The sequence below is a fragment of the Calidris pugnax genome, unplaced genomic scaffold, assembly GCF_001431845.1.
Source record: "Calidris pugnax isolate Ruff unplaced genomic scaffold, ASM143184v1 scaffold24, whole genome shotgun sequence".
Taxonomy (NCBI): Eukaryota; Metazoa; Chordata; class Aves; order Charadriiformes; family Scolopacidae; genus Calidris; species Calidris pugnax.
The window spans coordinates 1,694,292-1,713,149 of NW_015090922.1; the positions used below are offsets into that span (position 1 = coordinate 1,694,292).

The 18,858-nt window shown below is 50.7% G+C and overlaps 1 protein-coding gene across 1 annotated transcript in view; it reads right to left on the bottom strand.

The window, feature by feature from the left end:
* Positions 1-8,081: 8,081 nt before the first annotated feature.
* The window catches only part of LOC106893337 (chromosome unknown open reading frame, human C1orf95), a 55,279-nt gene continuing 44,502 nt past the window's right edge, over positions 8,082-18,858 (bottom strand). The window contains exon 3 of the mRNA XM_014951237.1: positions 8,082-8,392. Coding sequence (XP_014806723.1) covers positions 8,352-8,392 — 41 coding nt within the window. The 3' untranslated portion in view covers positions 8,082-8,351. The remainder of the gene's footprint in view (positions 8,393-18,858) is intronic.

An 18,858-nucleotide genomic window follows, 5' to 3' on the forward strand; every position in this document is an offset into this window, starting at 1 on the left:
TGGGGGGGGGGGGGCGGTAGGGGGATGCTGCTCCCTTCCACCCTACCTTCAAAACGACTCCCCCCCATCTTCCCTTCTCTCCCCCCGGCCCCGGTCCCCTGTTGGGGGGGAACCGCGGTCCCCAGCCGGGGCTCCCCGCCGGTTCCCGCGGAGGCCGGGAGGGGGCAATGCTCCCCCGGCGACGGGGACACGTCGGGGGAGGGAGGAGAGGCCGAAGCCCGGCCCAGGCGGGCGGTTCCTGCGGGAAAAGGGGCTGGTTTCCCCGCGGGAAGGGAGAAGGGTACCGGCGGCGGCGGGGGCAGCATCCCCGGGGCTCAGCTGGGATGCTCTCCCCATCCCTGCCCGCTCCCCCGGCGTCGCTGGTTTGGGACTTGTCCTCCCATCCCCTGGCAGTTTTGGGGCTTGTCTTCTGGCGGGAGGGAATAATTAAAATGAATAAAACCCCTTCCCATCAAGCGGCTCCATCCCGGATCCCCGCTGGAGCAGGGGATGGAGGGCTTCATGCTGCCCACATCTCACTGCTGGGCAGAGATTCCCATTTCTGGGAGCCACCTGTGTGGGGCTGGTGAGCCCTGTTTGCTGGGACTTTGTGTCTCCTGCTCCTTGTTCCATGTCTGTGTCAGCCCTCCAGGGTCAGCTCAGGTGTTCAAACACACTGTCCCTAACGTCAAAAAAAAAAAAAATAAAAAATCCTACACTTGAAACCACCTGAGCAAAGGAGCATGACGGGAAGCAGAGGCACAAAATTATTTACTCGAACAGCTGACTAGAGCCAGAAAACAAAACCCAAGGACTTTTTGATTTGCCCGCCCTGTCAGGAGGTGCTTTTGCTCCGAGGTGTTTTATACGTTGCTTTCCATGAGAGGAATCTGGGGACTTCTCCTGCAGGGACTGAGACATGCACACACGGCGAGATCTCTTGCAAAAGTGGGGTTTGGGCCAGATAAGGGAATGTGAGAAGGAAAAGCAACACAAGTCTGTAGCAGCAAGGCAGAGAGATGCTACAGATGTGGTTCCCGTGGCTAAAAAAAAACATTTCCCACTGCAGTGCTGTCAGTGCAGCATCGTTTGCAAGTGCTGAATTCACACTTCGTTGCTTTTTCCTGCCCCCAGAAAAGTGAGAGGAGAAGGCAGCACCTGTGGGAAGGGCTGGGCAGGCTGCTAGCACCACATGAAGGTGGGCAGCCCCTAGCAATGGTATGCCATAGAATCATAGAATGGTTTGGGTTGGAAGGGACCTTAAAGATCTTGGAGTTCCAACCCCCCTGCCATGGGCAGGGACACCTCCCACCAGACCAGGTTGCTCCAAGCCCCATCCAGCCTGGCCTTGAACCCCTCCAGGGATGGGGCAGCCACAGCTTCTCTGGGCAATCTGTTCCAGTGTCTCACCACCCTCACAGGAAAGAATTTCTCCCTGAGATCTCATGTAAATCTCCCCTCTTTCAGTTAAAAAAACATTCTGCTTCATCCTATTGCTCCCCTCCCTGATCAAGAGTCCCTCCCCATCTCTCCTGTAGCTCCTTTGGGTGCTGGAAGGCTGTTATAAGAAGGCTCTCTCCCCGGAGCCTTCTCTTCTCCATCTGCCCATGTGCTCTGCTGGAAACCCATGTCAGAAAAATCCCTCCCTGGGCTGTCAGCAGGATGCAGGGACATCTGCTCTTACTCGGTGACATCCATGAGGGTTACATCAATGTGGCTGCAGAGGGACACCGCGCTGCCCGCCTGATGTGGGCAAGGTTTGGGCTTATCCATCACAGTGTGGGGCTGGTGCACCCAAAATCTCCACCAGTGCCCTCCTCTCCGCAGGAGGCTCACCCTCTTGGCCCTGCTCCTGTCCTCATGGCTTAACTGCATTTACCCCCTGACCCCCCCAGCAGCAGGGTTTCCACAAGAGCAGCCCTACTGTAATCAAACAGGAATGCTCGCCTTCCCTTTAAAAAGCATCTTTTGGGTCATTAGAAATAGCCTTTTGCTAAAATTAGACCTCCAGGAAATTCGTTTCCAAGAACAGGCCTTTTCCATTTGAGGAAGAGACAGAAGAGGCCTTGGAATCAGCCTTAGCCTTTAATCCTGCTTTCTCTGGAGCTGGAGTGGCGCGGTGGGGTTGGAGGCAACCAAAGGTGCAGCAGCACCCAGCAGCTTCCCACCTGCATCCCAGGAGGGCTCCAGGTGGGTGGCATGGCCTTACACAGTTCCCCAGGTGTGGGCAGGAGCAGTGTCCCACCTGGCACCACCCCGACCAAGCCACCGCTACACCGAGCCCTGCTGGGGCCAAATTTCGGGCTGCTCAGGTCCTGGTGGAACGGGCACCTCCAGCATTGTCTTTTATGAACTCAGAGTGACAGAAGCACCTTGGAGGGGCAGCCAGCAGAGTCAGCCTGGCTGCATCCCTCCTGGGACATAAACATCCAGCAGTTTAAAATATTAAGGTTTGGAATAATGTCTGTTGGGGAAACAAACCAGACTCTGTCGGGTTTTGTGTGTGTGAAGCCCAAGCCTCAGTTCCTTCAGGAGATGGGGCATTTTTTAGTGCATGGGGGCTCGGGCTGCCACATCTTAATAACTTATGAACTGAAAGAGAGGAGATTTAGATGAGATCTTAGGAAGAAATGCTTGCCTGTGAGGGTGGTGAGACACTGGAACAAGTTGCCCAGAGAAGCTGTGGCTGCCCCATCCCTGGAGGTGTTCAAGGCCAGGCTGGATGGGGCTTGGAGTAACCTGGTCTGGTGGGAGGTGTCCCTGCCCATGGCAGGGGGGTTGGAACTGGATGATCTTTAAGGTCCCTTCCAACCCAAACCATTCTATGATTCTATGATTTCCTCTGAGGATTCATTTCCTCTGAGGGCACATTCAATGTGCCCTAGATACAAGCGTGTGGTCCCACTGGGGTTGCAGCTCACACCCTCCCCTGCAGAGCCCTGATTTTCCTCTGCAAACAAGCTCTGAAGTAACCTGTAACAATAATATTATCTTCTCATTAGCTCCATTCAGATCCAAATGTATATTTGGACAGCGTGACTTGAAGACTTTGAGCTAGTATGTGTATACCTTGCAATAACCCTCCTTTGCACGGGTATTATTTTTTTTAATGGTTGCTCAGGCCGGTTTGAACAGAATATAAGTGAAATTATGTTTTTTCTAAATACATATCTCTGAATGATGTGATGTCTAGGCAGTGTATTTCCACATCTTTGTATTGCCACCAGTGAGAGCTTCCATCAAGGCAAGCTGTGTCTGATCTCAACCTTCCTGCCCAAGATGCTCTTGCCCCACAGGTGTAACAGCAGCCTTGAAATCCCCCCAGCTGGCCTTATGTGAAGCACACCTGGTTCCACTGATTGCTCTGGGTCACACATAAAATCCCAGCCACTCCTCATTAGCTTGAGGATGTCTTTGGTGTTATGGTCTGCAGCCTTGGGTGGCTTCCTACAAGTGACCTTAGTGGTGCTGTGTTGTCTTTGAAGAGGTGAGTTCAGTTTGGGGAAGGGGCTTGTGTTTCTGTCAGGGGTGGAGGTGGAAAAAGTCTATTTTTGCAGGGGGCTGCAAGTGCAAAGGGAGGGTAATTTTTCCTGCTGTGTGGTGGTTGCTGGAAAGGAGGTTTTCTTGGTACCCTGTGGTTCTGCTCTGCTGTATGGGTGCAGAGGAGATGTAGTGGGGGCTGTGATTGTGCTGAGGGCATCTGGGTAGGCTCTTGTCTTAGGGAGTGAGGTGGTTTGCACCTGAAATACAGGGTGAAATGTGGCGTGGGGCTCGGGTCAGGGTGGCCCATGGGCTTTGGCTCTGTGCTGGGTGGCAGGAGTGGCTCCAATTGTGCTTCTGCCCACTCATAGGATGCTGGAAAAGGGCCGTATTGGGCATTTCCAGCTCTTCAGGGGTTCAAGGTTTGCTGGTTGCTGTCTCCAGGAAAGGGCCAGCATATTGTGGAGTAAGGACCCCAGGAATCCACTGGTCACCCCATTCCCTGGGTTTCTGGGTGGTGGTGGTCTCTGGCTTCAAGGCTGCTCCCAGAACGGGGGGGTTGTGGCTGTCCCAGCAGAGCTGGTGCTGCTGCTCGTTTGAGGACCCAGCAGAAGCTGTGGGCTGTGCTCATCACCTCTTGCCTCTCTGCCTCTTTTAACCCCCTGAAAACCTTCTGGGTTTCTGCCTGCTGATGCCAGAGCACTCTCTGGAACGTGGGTGTTGAGCCCATGGGGGTGAAAAACTGCTGGAGGTGCTTGTTCCTCCAGGGTGAGGGAAAGACCTGTTCTCATGATGGTGCTCAGGTGAGAATGAGGTGTGGAGCCTGGGTTTCTGCCTGCTGATGCCAGAGCATTCCCTGAAACGTGGGTGTTGAGCCCATGGGGGTGAAAAACTGCTGGAGGTGCTTGTTCCTCCAGGGTGAGGGAAAGACCTGTTCTTGTGATGGTGCTCAGGTGAGAATGAGGCATGGAGGCTTTCCCCATGGCTCATCTGTCTTCACCAAGCACCGATTTTTGACTCTCCATTTGTGTGATTTTAATTTTTTTTATTTTTTTCCCCTCCCCTTCTGAAGCAGTTGCATTAGCAGGGCTTGGAAGAAATGTCTTCAAGATAATTATCCCAGATCTCTCTAGTGGATTTGCCATGTGACAGTGTGTCTGCAGGGGTGTATTAATAGTATCATAATATTATATATGTTTTCATCCCAATGCGCTTCACGTGCTGAGGGGTGAAGCCTAAATAGAAAGATGTAGCAAGTGACACACAGAGCTTTGTGCCTCGCCTACCAGGTGCTGGAAACTACCTGTGTTTGGGGTCAAAACTCCTAGATTGAGGACATTCTAGTGAATGAGCAATTGCTTAGATGCTTTAACTTCTGCGTGTCTCACAAATGACCAGGGGAAGCCCTGACAAGTCCAGCTGGGATGTCCCATGTGTTTCCCCACCTGTGGGGTGGCTTTGTGGTGGGAAAAGTGGCATTTTGGGGTTCCACGTGATGCAGGAGGAGCATGGAGTATGAAGTGTGGATGGGCACAACATGTGGACGTGTTTGGATGGGCTGTCAGCCCTTCCCTCTTGGGGAAAACCCCCCCAGGGAGCAGAGCCCCCAGCAGCACAGGGGCTGCTGTCACATGGGGAGCAGGAATAATGTGCCTGGAGTTGTTTTAGAGTGTTAGAATGACAAAGAAAGCCCAGGTGAGAAGGCTTGCTGGTAGGTGTGTGCAGATGGGAACAGCAGGGTGGCTTTTCCCCCTGCCTCATTGTCTCCATTCCAGAGGTGCAGGTAAAGCTCCTCACCACCCAGAAGGCTCTGGGTTGTTAATTCCTTGAAAAAAAAAAAAAAAGAAAAAAAAGGCAGTGCCCTGGCCCTGCCTCCTTTCCTCAGGTGTTGGGAGTGTGGGCTGGTGTCCACTGGATGCTGAAAAAAAAGAAAAGAAAAAAAAAGCAGTGCCCTGGCCCTGCTTCCTTTCCTCAGGTGCTGGGAGTGTGGGCTGGTGTCCACTGGATGCTCTCTACCACCCAGCCTGAGGAAGATCCATTTTGATGCAGGGCAGGTGGGGCTTCTCCTGGCTATGTAAAGAGACTCTGCATTTCATTCCAGCTGTCAGCAATAGAATATATTTAACTTTAAAAAAAAAAGTCCACAGTATCAAAACACAGCAAGTCACAATCCAATACTCAGCGATATAAATAGGCAAACAAATGGTCCTCTGTAACCCCTCAGTTTGGGCTCTGGCATGAAAATGACATGTGAGCTCACCATCAGGGTGCCTGTGGCACAGGTGGGCACGCACCCGTCCCCTCCTTCCTGGGGTGGACAAACCAAATACATCCCAGTGTGGCCAAAACCAAGGAAAACACGGATTTGAGCTGGTGACAGACAACTTATCCCCCTCCCAGCCTGCGGAGCAGCACCTGTGGGTGGAAAAGGGGGGTGTGGGTCAGGGTGGGATCATTTGCTGGGTATTTGGGGTAGTTCCATGATCAGCTCCAGGCAGCACTGGTGGGGGAAAGCCCCTTTATAATCCCAAGCCTTCGACCTGCCTGCTGGAGGCATCCTTAGAGGTGGAAGATGGTTTTAGCCAGGTTCTAGTTATCCATACGGATGACAAGAGGAGGAAGGATGGCTCGTGGGTGGTACAGGCTCCTGTGTGACTCGCTGTAACCCTGGTTCAGCTGGTGGCACTGTCACCTGGGGTATTACAGCATGCTGGTCCCGGGGTGGGGAGGGGGGATGGAAATGCTGAGTGCCAGTCTGGAAAATGAAATATCTGGAAAATAAATTGCAGCGCTGCCTGAAGGTGCATCATGTGTGTGAGCATGGAGAGAAGTAAGCTGGGAAACCCAGGGGTGTGTTATCACACCAGGGTTAGCAAGGCTGTGGGAAAAGCCATTGCTTTTGCCATTAGGAGGAATATGGGATCTAGGCAAGCTTGTAAGCTCTTCTTGCGTGTTTAGGCTTTAAATGCCAATGAACTCTTGTAGAGGATGCAGTTTGGGTTGAATAGTGGTAAAATACACCCTGCCCGGAGTGTGTGCATGTGTGTGAGCTGCAGGGTCATCCCAAAACAAGTAGGAGGCGAGGCAAGGGTGGAATAAAACAGCGCCTTGGAGAACCGTCAGACCATGACTCCTCTGTTTCTTCTCCATGGAGCTCGGCACAACAACCTGCCTCATGGCCAGACCACAACAAGGGGTGATTTCCAGCTGAAAGATCTCTAATAAAACATGTGGCAGTCGATGCACGGAGGGAGGGACATGTGGCTCTGTCTCAGGAAGTGCAGGATGGGGCACAGATGGAGGTACCTCCCGTGTCTAATGCTCCGTACGGCATGGCTGGGTGCTGGAGCCATTCCCAGCACAGAGCCATGCTGACCCCCTGCAGCGAGCACCAGCAAAGGGCTGGGAGGGTGTGGGGGGGTGTCTGCCATAGCACCTTTTCCACCATTAAGCCTGGATTTGGCAACATCGAAGAACTTAGAAAAATACGTTAACGTGCTCTGCGTTGAAATGGTTGGGGTGACCCAGGATGAAACTGGTTTACGACCAACCACAAACTTCAAAAAAGACATTTGGTTTGGTTCCTACCTGGAGTTGCTCTCCACCAAGTGGTAAACCAGCTGTTCAGCCCAGCTGGCTTCAAGTACCAAGGAACTATTTCCTTAAAGCCCTTTTTTTTTAAAAAAAAAAAAACTGGTGACCCTGGGTGGTGGGTGTCACTAAGCTTTCCTGCTCAGTGTGCCCCTACCATGCCTCTGAGGGTTAAATGCAGCTCACAGACAGGTGTTTTGGGAGCTGGGCAGGCATCTCTGCACTTTCAGCCTGCAGATGGTCAGGCAAGGAGACATGCGTGCTTGGGGGCACATGCTGCTGTTTGACTTGTCAGTTCTCTTTACAACCAGGAGTTGCTGCCACCAGGTCCCATCCCGCCCTCCCCGGCTGAGCTCCTCATCACTCTGCCTGGATGCCCAATTTAGTTCTGTGCATCATGTCTTCAAAACCACGAAGAACACACAGCCCAACCCCATTTGGCCACAGGCCTTCCCACCACACACCAGGACCAAGCACCAGGTCGGGATCCTCAAGCTTTGGCCACTTACCCTGGGGAAGCGGAGCAGGGGATGCTGCTTCACGTCGTGCTGTAAGGGGAATCCATTTCCAAAAAAAAACCCCACAGAGATGCTGCCAGCAAGGTCCTTTCAGGGGAGGGGTGGGGGAAAAGTGTCTTTGGCTCTCCTGGTATTGTTTTATGCTAGAAGCTTCTGATGGCACGTGGGCTGTGCCCACCACCCTAGAGGCAAGGGGCTGTGGAGCACCGGTCCCTTGCTAGATAAAGTCTCTCCAGGGGCTGGTGGGAGGTCTGGTCTTTGCATGGTGCCAGCGGATGGAAGCAGGGGATGGCCCCAGTCGGTTCAGCAGTGTAATACGATTTACAGCAAGCACGTTTCTCAAGACATCTGCAAGGACAGAGCTTCATTGAGCATCATATATATATATATATACACACAGCAGAGGAGGCTGGGCTGAGCTCTCTGCTACCACAAAGCAGTCAAGGATGGACTCTTGGGGTGGGGCAAAAAGTACCACTGGTTTGCTTTTACATACTGTACGTGTATCTATTGATAGCTCCTTGGCATTGGATGTTCACAGCCGGTTTCCTTCAAGGGTGAGCATCAAAAAAAAAAAAAAGAGGCAAAACATCTTCAGCTCCTTCTCCCTGGGAGGAGAGAGAAAGCAGCACCTCCTGCTCCCCTGACACGGCTCCTTCGCCAGGGGTGTCTCCTTCTCCTGGCACCTTCCTCCTCCTCCTCCTCATGGGCTGCCCACCGCCTGCTGGCTGGGGCCAGTCCTAACCCAGGCCGTGCTTGCCCCATCTCCACTGCTCAAGGGGCTCAGTGCAAGTCTCCGTCGGCTGCTCTGCACCTCCGCTCCGCTGGACGGGCAGGTGAACCGGGTTCAAACAGAAGTGGTGGTGGTGGGGGGGAAAACACCAACAAAATAAAAAAAAAAAACAAAAGGAAGAAGAAGAGAGATAAAGGGTAATGAGAAGGTCCGTGGCCCACACAGCTGCCAAAGGAAATCTCTCGCCGGGGTTCTCTGACCATACTTGTCCCAGCCACTACAGCTGCTGTGGGATCCCCTGTTCCTTGTAGCCTGTGAGGGAGGGAGGGGAAGGGAACATGATTAGTGTTAATTCCTAATGAGGACCTTCAGCAAGGATCTAGTGATCCATGAGCTTGGTTCACCAGGAGTGGCAAACCATGTGGGGAATTTCGGAGGGGCTGCCCCAGGGCAGGCTCAGCCCGGCAAGCTGCCCTGCCTTGCACTAGCCAACATCTTCCCAGGGCAACCATGGGGTGCAACCACCTTCCTGGGCACGCTGAGGTGGCTCTGGTGGCCAGCATTGCTGCTGTGGTGCCTGCCTGCCCACCAGCCCCAGCATGGGCAGGGGCACCTCTGCTCCCAGGGGTTTTAAAGGCACAGGAGGTACCTGCGGCCACCAATTCCAATACAGCCCAATAACCTAAAACCTTAATGGACTGTGTTTTTCTGCAATGTAGGGAAAATGTGTGCCCTTTTGTATCGTTCTGGTGACACCGCTCTTTCCCAAGCGCTGGCCTGGCAGCTTGGTGGTCCTGCATCTGACACACTTTGCATCTCTACTTGCCATCTGTGTCTGAACCTCGTCCTCCCAGAGGGCTGGCAGGTAAGAGGAAGAAGGTTTCCTCTCTCCACCTTTTAGTTCCCATCCTGGTTTTGGCTGACAGAGCTCTCCAGCACCAACCGATCTGCACTGCGGTTTGCAGAGGTGAACCAACATCTCTCGGAGGAGAAGGGGGAGGCTGACTTGTCAGAGTTCAAACCACAGACCCTGGGATGCCTCTGTGGGCCTTTTCCCTTAATGATATTCTCACTCGTTTTGCTCCAGCCCAGCAGAACTACAGGTGCTTTTGTTTGGGGCACAGCAGCCATCCAGCAGGACTGGAGAAAACGGAGTTTTCCAGCAGCAAAACCAATTGCACTGGGAAACTGCCCAGAATCCTCTTCCCCCAAATTCCTCTTCCCCTGGCCATGGGGTCTAATGGACCCTCCCAACCAAGGCAGCAGAGTATTTGCCATCCTGTACATTGTGGTTGAGGGGAGGCTGCAAATCCCATAGGGGAGGTTTCCTTCCCCCAGGCAGGCTATAGGGCAGAGAAGGGCAATAGGAGAGCACCCGCAGCTCTTCTGCTGACAGGGTAACAGGAAAAATACTGTTGGTTTTTTTTTTTTTAACACTTTCCTAGGTGGTTCCAGTGACTGGACCAGAAGTTTTACTTGCTTTCTTTTTAAAAGAAGATGGGATTGTTATGACAATAGTATGAATGCAACAGATCATACAATCATAAAATGGTTTGGGTTAGAAGGGACACTAAAGATTACCCAGTTCCAAGCCCCCTGCCCTGGGCAGGGACACCTCCCACCAGACCAGGTTGCTCAAAGCCCCATCCAGCCTGATCTTGAACCCCTCCAGGGATGGGGCAGCCACAGCTTCTCTGGGCAACCTGTTCCAGTGTCTCACCACCCTCACAGGAAAGAATTTCTTCCTGAGATCTCATCTAAATCTCCCCTCTTTCAGTTTAAAAATCATTACCTTCGTCTTTTCACTCCACTCCATTATCAAGAGTCCCTCCCCATCTCTCCTGTAGCCCCTTTAGGTACTGGAAGGGGCTCAAAGGTCTCCCTGGAGCCTTCTCCTCTCCAGACTGAACACCCCCAACTCTCTCAGCCTGTCCTCACAGCAGAGGGTCTCCAGCCCTTGGAGCATCCTTGTGGCCCTTTCTAGAGAAGCAACCAAACTGTCCTTACCTGCACCGTTTGCAATAGTGAAGATCTTTCAACAAAAACCCCTTTAAAAATCTGTAGGTTTTTTTTCTCTTTCTTTAAATAACATAAGTAAACAGTCATTTTTATATTTTGAATTTCAAATGAGTCTGAAATCTTGCCCTTCAGTCGAACACCTCCCTGTTGATGCTTTTTAATATTAGTTTCCAACACTTATGTCAGGCTTCTGCAAGTCCCTTAAAAAAGCTGAGCACAAAATACCAGTAAGTGCCACAACCTCTATCTTAAAGGGACTTCTTGCTCAATTAAGAGTTGTCCCTGGCAAATAAACTGCTGGAAAATCCAAGCATGCCCCCAGCCTTGGCAGTCTGGATCTCCTGCTGCTAAACAAGCAGCAGGAAGGGAGGAGGAGATTAATGACACTCATCACGTATTACCCCACGCTGCATCACTGCCCATGGCATGCGGCTGAACAGAAAGAACATCTCTTTCAAACAGCTTCTTCTAGGGGGGGGATAAACGACGATTTCTTATGCATTTATGTTCTAAGTGTGAGTCAGCTCTGAAGGTAAAACGAGCTGGTTGGAAACCTGTAATATGGGCTCATCTACAGCATCAGTTTAAGTTGTTTAGGGAGCACAGTGTTAAAAAACAACCAACCAACCCACCTCATGGACTGAGAGTTGGGGCATGCTCTAAATCCTTAGCTAAATTAAGCAAGCCAGGCTATGCTTACAGCAGTTTATGTACACAAGCTTGTTGCTTGCGAAGCCATGCCTTTTGATTAAGATATGATAGAAATCTTTTCAGCCCTGTTATCGGTTTTGAAGTTGGCTGGAAGCCAGATACAGTGGCCGAGCCTGTATCTCTCTTTACAAGACCAAAGGAAGCCAAAGGATGACCTGTCCTATGCTAAACGTATTCATTAAAATACCTCAGACTTAACTTATTAAGTAGTTTCTGTATGAAAATAGTTGTGTTTCTTGCATAGGAATAGCTATTCTGTCTGAAGCAGCTGTACGTTAGTATGCCTGCAGTACAGTTAAGGTGCAGCTCTGTAAAGTAAGATCTCTGGGATCTCGGTTCGGTTGGTCTGAGTGTCTGTGTGCAAAATCACTTGATTTAATTAAGTTTGCTTGAAATCAGGCTGCTTCTGCAAACCGTTACAAGTCAGATGCAGGCAAAAATTTTTTCACTGAAAGGGTTATCAGCCATTGGAATGGGCTGCCCAGGGAGGTGGTTGAGGCACCATCCCTGGAGGTGTTCAAAAGACAGGTTGATGTAGTGCTGGGAGGTATGGTTTAGTCATGGTGATGCTTCTTGTTTGTTGTGCAGGTGTCTATTTTTGTCAGTCAGGCTGACACTTGGACAAGATGATCTTTAAGGTCCCTTCCAACCTAGAAGATTCTGTGATTCTGTGAAAAAAGAAACCAGTTTGTGCACAGTTTGTCCTCCTGGGACTGGGTTGGTGTGGAGGGTGGCCTCGGGGTGCTCCTCTCGAGGCTGGAACGGGTCCCTGCCCTGCTCCGAGGGTGCCTTTGGGGCAGCCCGAGGGGTGTTTCAGTGCTGGGTGGAGAATAGGTCCCCAGGGCTGTGCGGCCACAGGACAGACACAAAGACAGACGGACACAGGCACATAAAGGGACAGGGCTGGACTCAGGCTGGGAGCGAGCAGCAGTGGCTAAAGCGACTCCAAAATGGCTTGTCCCAGCTGAGGACTCGCTGCTCTCCCTGGGGAGCTGCCACGGGGTGTGAGGAGGAGGAGGAAGAACAGAAACAAACTTACCTTGTGAAACTTTGATGGTGAACAAAAGGAGGCAAAGGAACATGAAAGAAAGAGAGAGGGAGAAATGTAACTGTAGACGATATATCCAAAAACACATGGAGAAGCAGAAAAGAATGAATAAACCGGGGCTGCAGAGTAAACAGAGAAGAGCTGCTCTACCATCAGACACTCACACCAGGGCTAAAGGCTATTTAAAATCCTCCTACCTGAAGTGCATCATTTCATTTGGGGCTCTTGTTTAAAGAGGATGGGGGAATCCTCACCTGCTTTCCAGCCGGACAGGCTGGATGGACTAATCCCTCTGAGGGATGCTCCCACAGCTTTCCTCTGGGATATCGCTATCCCATGGGTTTCCCTGAAAGGGAATAGCTGAAGGAAGGCAGCAAACAGGACATCACAGGGTGCTGGATGGCACGTGGGACTGCTCATGGTCCGAGAGCTGGGAAAACTACACCTGGAGGTTTTTTGGCAGTTTTGCTGCTGAGTTTGCTTGTGCCCACAGATAACTCCCAACCACGGCACTCCTTCAGCCCGGCCAGGTGCCACAAACCCTGAGTGGTATTTAATGTTCCTACTATATTTTAAGAACTTAACCTACTGCAACATTTGGTAGGAAGCTGCAAAAAAGGGTATTTCACCTACTTTCCTAAGGCACAGTTTGGGGGATGGTTCTATTTAGATTTTAAAAAAAGCATAATAGCTCTAAGAGGGCAATTTGCCTTCAGAATTGCCTTCATCTCATGTAGGGTTACCAGCTGTTTTGGGATATTCTTCTCTTCTGAGCCTCTCAAAAGCTTTCTGCTTTCTCTCCTTCCCAGGGCAGCTGCGTTACCTGCCCTGGCAGAGGCCCTGTGGAGAAGACAGCCTCGGTGACACTTTCCAAAGTCCCTCAGAGCCCGAGCACACAGCGACGGTGCAATCATCTTCTGGGCGAGAGTTGAGCACTGTAATTAGCGAAGGAGCTAGAAGTGGGCAGTGTGATTACAGGTAATTTCTCACTACTGGGTGGCAATCAGTTCTCAAGAGCCGGCTGCCCCTGCAGGAGCTGGGGCTGCAGCAGGAGTCCCCATCCTGTGGAACCACAAGCCATGGCACCTTTGCTCATTAATTCAGAGGCCAGAAGCTGAGCGAGGGCTCCTTTCAGACACCAGGCTTGGCTCCTTGGCTGTGTTCATTAGAGGCACAACAATCTCTGGACAAACAGTCCCTGACTTCTGTCCCGTGTGCCACCTCAGTGTGACATTGCTCTATCGATTACCCTGTTATTTCTGTCCAGAAATGGCACAGAACCTTCTATTAACGAGCTCTGAGCAGCTCAGGTGTTCCTGGAAAGGCCGTTCCTCTGTGTTCATTCTGCACAGTGCTTGTTGCAGCTGATGAAGAACATGTGCCACGTGGGCTTGGGGACAAGGTGTGCCTTGAGCAGAAGGAAAACTTGCCTGGAAACCTTTAGGAGGCTTGTTTTCCAGTTGGCCTTGGCCAGCTCGTTAGCTCTGTTTCACCCCAGCTCTGTGCTTCATCTCCATAGCCATGACCAGGGGTTGGAGGAGAGCACGGTGTGGCAGCCAGAGCAGGCACATAAAGGGACATGGCTGGACTCGGGCTGGGAGCAGGCAGTAGTGGCTAAAGCGACTCCAAAATGGCTTGTCCCAGCTGAGGACTCGCTGCTCTCCCTGGGGAGCTGCCACGGGGTGTGAGGAGGAGGAGGAAGAACAGAAACAAACTTACCTTGTGAAACTTTGATGGTGAACAAAAGGAGGCAAAGGAACATGAAAGAAAGAGAGAGGGAGAAATGTAACTGTAGACGATATATCCAAAAACACATGGAGAAGCAGAAAAGAATGAATAAACCGGGGCTGCAGAGTAAACAGAGAAGAGCTGCTCTACCATCAGACACTCACACCAGGGCTAAAGGCTATTTAAAATCCTCCTACCTGAAGTGCATCATTTCATTTGGGGCTCTTGTTTAAAGAGGATGGGGGAATCCTCACCTGCTTTCCAGCCGGACAGGCTGGATGGACTAATCCCTCTGAGGGATGCTCCCACAGCTTTCCTCTGGGATATCGCTATCCCATGGGTTTCCCTGAAAGGGAATAGCTGAAGGAAGGCAGCAAACAGGACATCACAGGGTGCTGGATGGCACGTGGGACTGCTCATGGTCCGAGAGCTGGGAAAACTACACCTGGAGGTTTTTTGGCAGTTTTGCTGCTGAGTTTGCTTGTGCCCACAGATAACTCCCAACCACGGCACTCCTTCAGCCCGGCCAGGTGCCACAAACCCTGAGTGGTATTTAATGTTCCTACTATATTTTAAGAACTTAACCTACTGCAACATTTGGTAGGAAGCTGCAAAAAAGGGTATTTCACCTACTTTCCTAAGGCACAGTTTGGGGGATGGTTCTATTTAGATTTTAAAAAAAGCATAATAGCTCTAAGAGGGCAATTTGCCTTCAGAATTGCCTTCATCTCATGTAGGGTTACCAGCTGTTTTGGGATATTCTTCTCTTCTGAGCCTCTCAAAAGCTTTCTGCTTTCTCTCCTTCCCAGGGCAGCTGCGTTACCTGCCCTGGCAGAGGCCCTGTGGAGAAGACAGCCTCGGTGACACTTTCCAAAGTCCCTCAGAGCCCGAGCACACAGCGACGGTGCAATCATCTTCTGGGCGAGAGTTGAGCACTGTAATTAGCGAAGGAGCTAGAAGTGGGCAGTGTGATTACAGGTAATTTCTCACTACTGGGTGGCAATCAGTTCTCAAGAGCCGGCTGCCCCTGCAGGAGCTGGGGCTGCAGCAGGAGTCCCCATCCTGTGGAACCACAAGCCATGGCACCTTTGCTCATTAATTCAGAGGCCAGAAGCTGAGCGAGGGCTCCTTTCAGACACCAGGCTTGGCTCCTTGGCTGTGTTCATTAGAGGCACAACAATCTCTGGACAAACAGTCCCTGACTTCTGTCCCGTGTGCCACCTCAGTGTGACATTGCTCTATCGATTACCCTGTTATTTCTGTCCAGAAATGGCACAGAACCTTCTATTAACGAGCTCTGAGCAGCTCAGGTGTTCCTGGAAAGGCCGTTCCTCTGTGTTCATTCTGCACAGTGCTTGTTGCAGCTGATGAAGAACATGTGCCACGTGGGCTTGGGGACAAGGTGTGCCTTGAGCAGAAGGAAAACTTGCCTGGAAACCTTTAGGAGGCTTGTTTTCCAGTTGGCCTTGGCCAGCTCGTTAGCTCTGTTTCACCCCAGCTCTGTGCTTCATCTCCATAGCCATGACCAGGGGTTGGAGGAGAGCACGGTGTGGCAGCCAGATACCTGCAGCCAGGAGTGAGGAGCCCAAAGTAGTTTTTTTTAGTTGTTTGTTGTTTTTTTTTTTTTCTCAAAATAATTAAGTGTTTCCTTTTAATCTACCTTTGCCTTCAGACAGCAAGGTAAACCGAAGGATGGCTTGCAAAGCCATATGGCTGCTTAAAGAAGATATCTGTGGTATTTAATTGGACCAGCTGGCAACTTGTTTAAATTAGCAGAGAAAATGCCCTGTGCCATTGTGCTGCCAAAAGCAATTAAGTGTGACAGTAAAACAGCATTCAATTAATCTTCCTTCTGGGATACATCCTGCTAAAGGGCACCTTAGGAGAGATGAGCACTGGGCAAGACACCTCAAGGTCAGTCGGTCCCTTCCCGTGTCCCACCTTGCTCCTGACACACATGGGTCTACCTACTCCTGGGGTTCTCCAGTAACAGAGAGGGCAGATCCTGCCATGCCACCTCTTCAGCATTTTGACCTTACTGGAGGGAAAAGGTTTCCTAATTTCCACACGGATTGTTTCTTCTGTCATTTAAACCTGTCTTAGGCTAAACTGCTGCCCCCTCGCATTTATGAGCCCACTGAACCTCTTGGTTGCCTGCTTTCTCCCGGTCCTCTGGCCTCTCTCCTGGTCCTCCACATCGAGTGCAGGCTCCAAAGCTGGCCACAAGCCTCACTGCAGCTTTAGGTGTGCCAAGAAAGGTGAAGGGACCCGTTTACATCCCACAGGCTCTGCTCCTACCTGTCTGGTGGTGTTTGTTCCCCCCACAGCAATGTTCTCCGGTGCTGCCTGTGACTCACTGCAGCCACCACATCCTTCTCTGAAAAACAAGTTGTTCCCCAGCTCCTATTTATGCACTTGATTAATCCCTCCTCAGCGTGTTGGACTTGTCTCTACCGAACAGCATTTATTTGTTTTTCCAGGCTGTTTCTTCAATCTGCTTGACCCCGGGACGCTGCCCTTGCTGTGCCTGCCATCCCTGCAGCCACCCGAGCAAGAAGACCCCTTTTCCGGTCCATCAACAAGCCATGAATGAAAATACCCAACAAAGCCAGGTTCAGGAGGGACTTTTCAACACCCCTCTCCTTATATCTTTCCAGTTGAGGAAAAATGCAGTTAGAGAACAGTTCTCAGGGACGTTTACATCAGGCTACGGTCTCCCTGGCTTGCTGGTGGGAAGGCTGTGTGAGATAGTGTCAGCATCTGAAGGCCAGGAGGGATGTCTGGCCGCTGCCGCTCCCAAAATTAATCCCTCTGCCACAGGAGGGCATTGAGCCAGCCTGACAGTGCTTGCTCTGGACAAATCCAGCCCGACTGTTGCATTGTTTCTTTTTATTTTCTAAGTGAATGCAAGTTCACTTGTTTCATTACTTCTTCCAGGAATCGAAGTGTACTTATTGGCCTATAATACTTTCCCCTCATGGAAGACAGTATGACATTATCCCCAAAGCTCAGAGCTGGCTCCCTCAGGGCTCCCCTTTCATGAGAAATTAGCACTAGAAGGTGAAAAATAGCAATGATCCATCCCTCCCACCCAGCTCACTGCCAGCTGACAGACCCACTCTGCCCTGCCTTTAGCCCATGAAAATCATATTTTTCGCTATTTCACAGTGAGGAAGACTAAAGGTGGGCAGTGGTTTGATATTATTTTTTTTTTAACTCTTCCCCACCCAAACACTGAGTTGCAGCAGCACACAGTTTCTGTCCGGTGCATCAAATAGTTTCTGTCTGCACGCAAACAAACCCCAACCAAAGCAAAATGTTTCCTGGCACTGTTTTTAAACGAAATTGTCTTATTTCTTGCATTTGACACACTGATTCATCTTCTAAAGTTGTTACTTTTTTTTTTTTTAAACATGAAAACAAAGCATGAAAAAACAAAACGCTTCAGGTCTGGCGGGCTCTTTGATCCAGCTGGAAGCAATTGATCACTTCTTAGTTTTGATTGAAAAATGAGTTCTTTCTTTTAATCTCCATCAACCAGAGCTGCTTTATTTAGCCATTTTTTTTTCTCTGCATTGTAAGTAAACTTAAACCCTGGCTATTCAACGAGACAGCAAGGAACTGCCATGGGCTGCAACTTCTCAGATGATCTACAGCTGGTTAATATAAGGCATGTTGACTCCTCTTACCCTTCTCAATGGCCACCAAAGGGGACCTCTTGGCCTGAGCATCCCCACCACCCTCTGCCTCCCAGACTGGTGGGGTCCATCCAGGCATGAGGAACACCTCTGGGGTACTTCCAAGCTGTATATCTTCCCCACCAGTCAAACTGGAAAACCAGCAAGACCCTTCTGAGCCCCAGACCTCTCTACCTGAGGACACACGTGAACAGGACTATGGAGAAAAGCAAGTTGTGGTTTCAGCTGTGGCTCTCTAGCTGGACGGATGCTTTCCTGCCTCTCTCTGCAGCTGCTGAACTGGGTCTGCATGCTGTGTGTGGAGGTTGTCCAGCAGAGGAAGCACAGAAGAGCACGTGATTATGAACATGTAATTATGGGGTTACACACAACTCAGGCAGGGTCATAAAGACACACCACAGATGTACACCAATTCACAATTTATCCTCAGAAATATCTCGGGCTGCCCCTGATGTGCAGGTATAGCTGAGATGCAGCTTGGCAGGTGGTTTGCAGGGAAAAACAAAGGGCAGTGCTTCCATTGTCCTGAGGAAAGCCTCTTGCCTTGCTTATGGTAAGGTTTTTAATATCCATCATTTGCTCTGCATGGGGATTGCCCTCAACCCAGCCTGTAAATTGAAGCTGACTCAGAAACTGGCAGGTGGTTTGGTGAGAGGGTTTAACCCCCCAGTTTGGCAGCTGAAGATGTGCACTGGTTTCCTGCTGTTTAGTTGTTTTTCAATTTCATCCATTTAACGTTCAGGCAATTTTCAGAGACCCTCTCTTCTCCTCTGCCATGCAGCCACAGATGTCATCAGGCAAGATGACAAAGTGGAGCCCCTTCTAACCAAAGGCTGGTAAGGAGAAGTGGTTGCTTTGGGACCTGCCTGCCGTGCCAGCCTTGAAGGATCTCAGACCCATCTGGTGTGGGGCTATGCCCACCAGCCTCTCCCAGCCTTTGGAAAGGGAATGGGGTCTTGCAGACATGAGCTGCGAGATGAGGTTGTCACCTGTATTCTCTGCAACATGGTAGAAGTGGTAGATAACTTTATCTTTAGCAGATAAAGTTATGGAGCTTGTATTCTAGAGGAGCAATATGTAGATAGCTGACCGAGTGATCTAAATTATGTGCGTTTAAAGAAGGATTCCTGTCATCCTCCCCTAGACCAATGTTTTAGAGCCTCCTTGAAAGGTGTAGGGGAAAGGCTTCTAGGAGTAGCAAATCAGTGCTGTTTAGCCTAGTAACTTGGTGAAACATGAAAAAAAGCCCTTGGGCAAATGTGTTCTACTGAGGAAGGCAGGTTCAGAAGAGTCCCCACAGCTTTTCTGGGGACAGTTGGCCCCATATGTTCCCTTGGAGCAGAAATGGCCTCG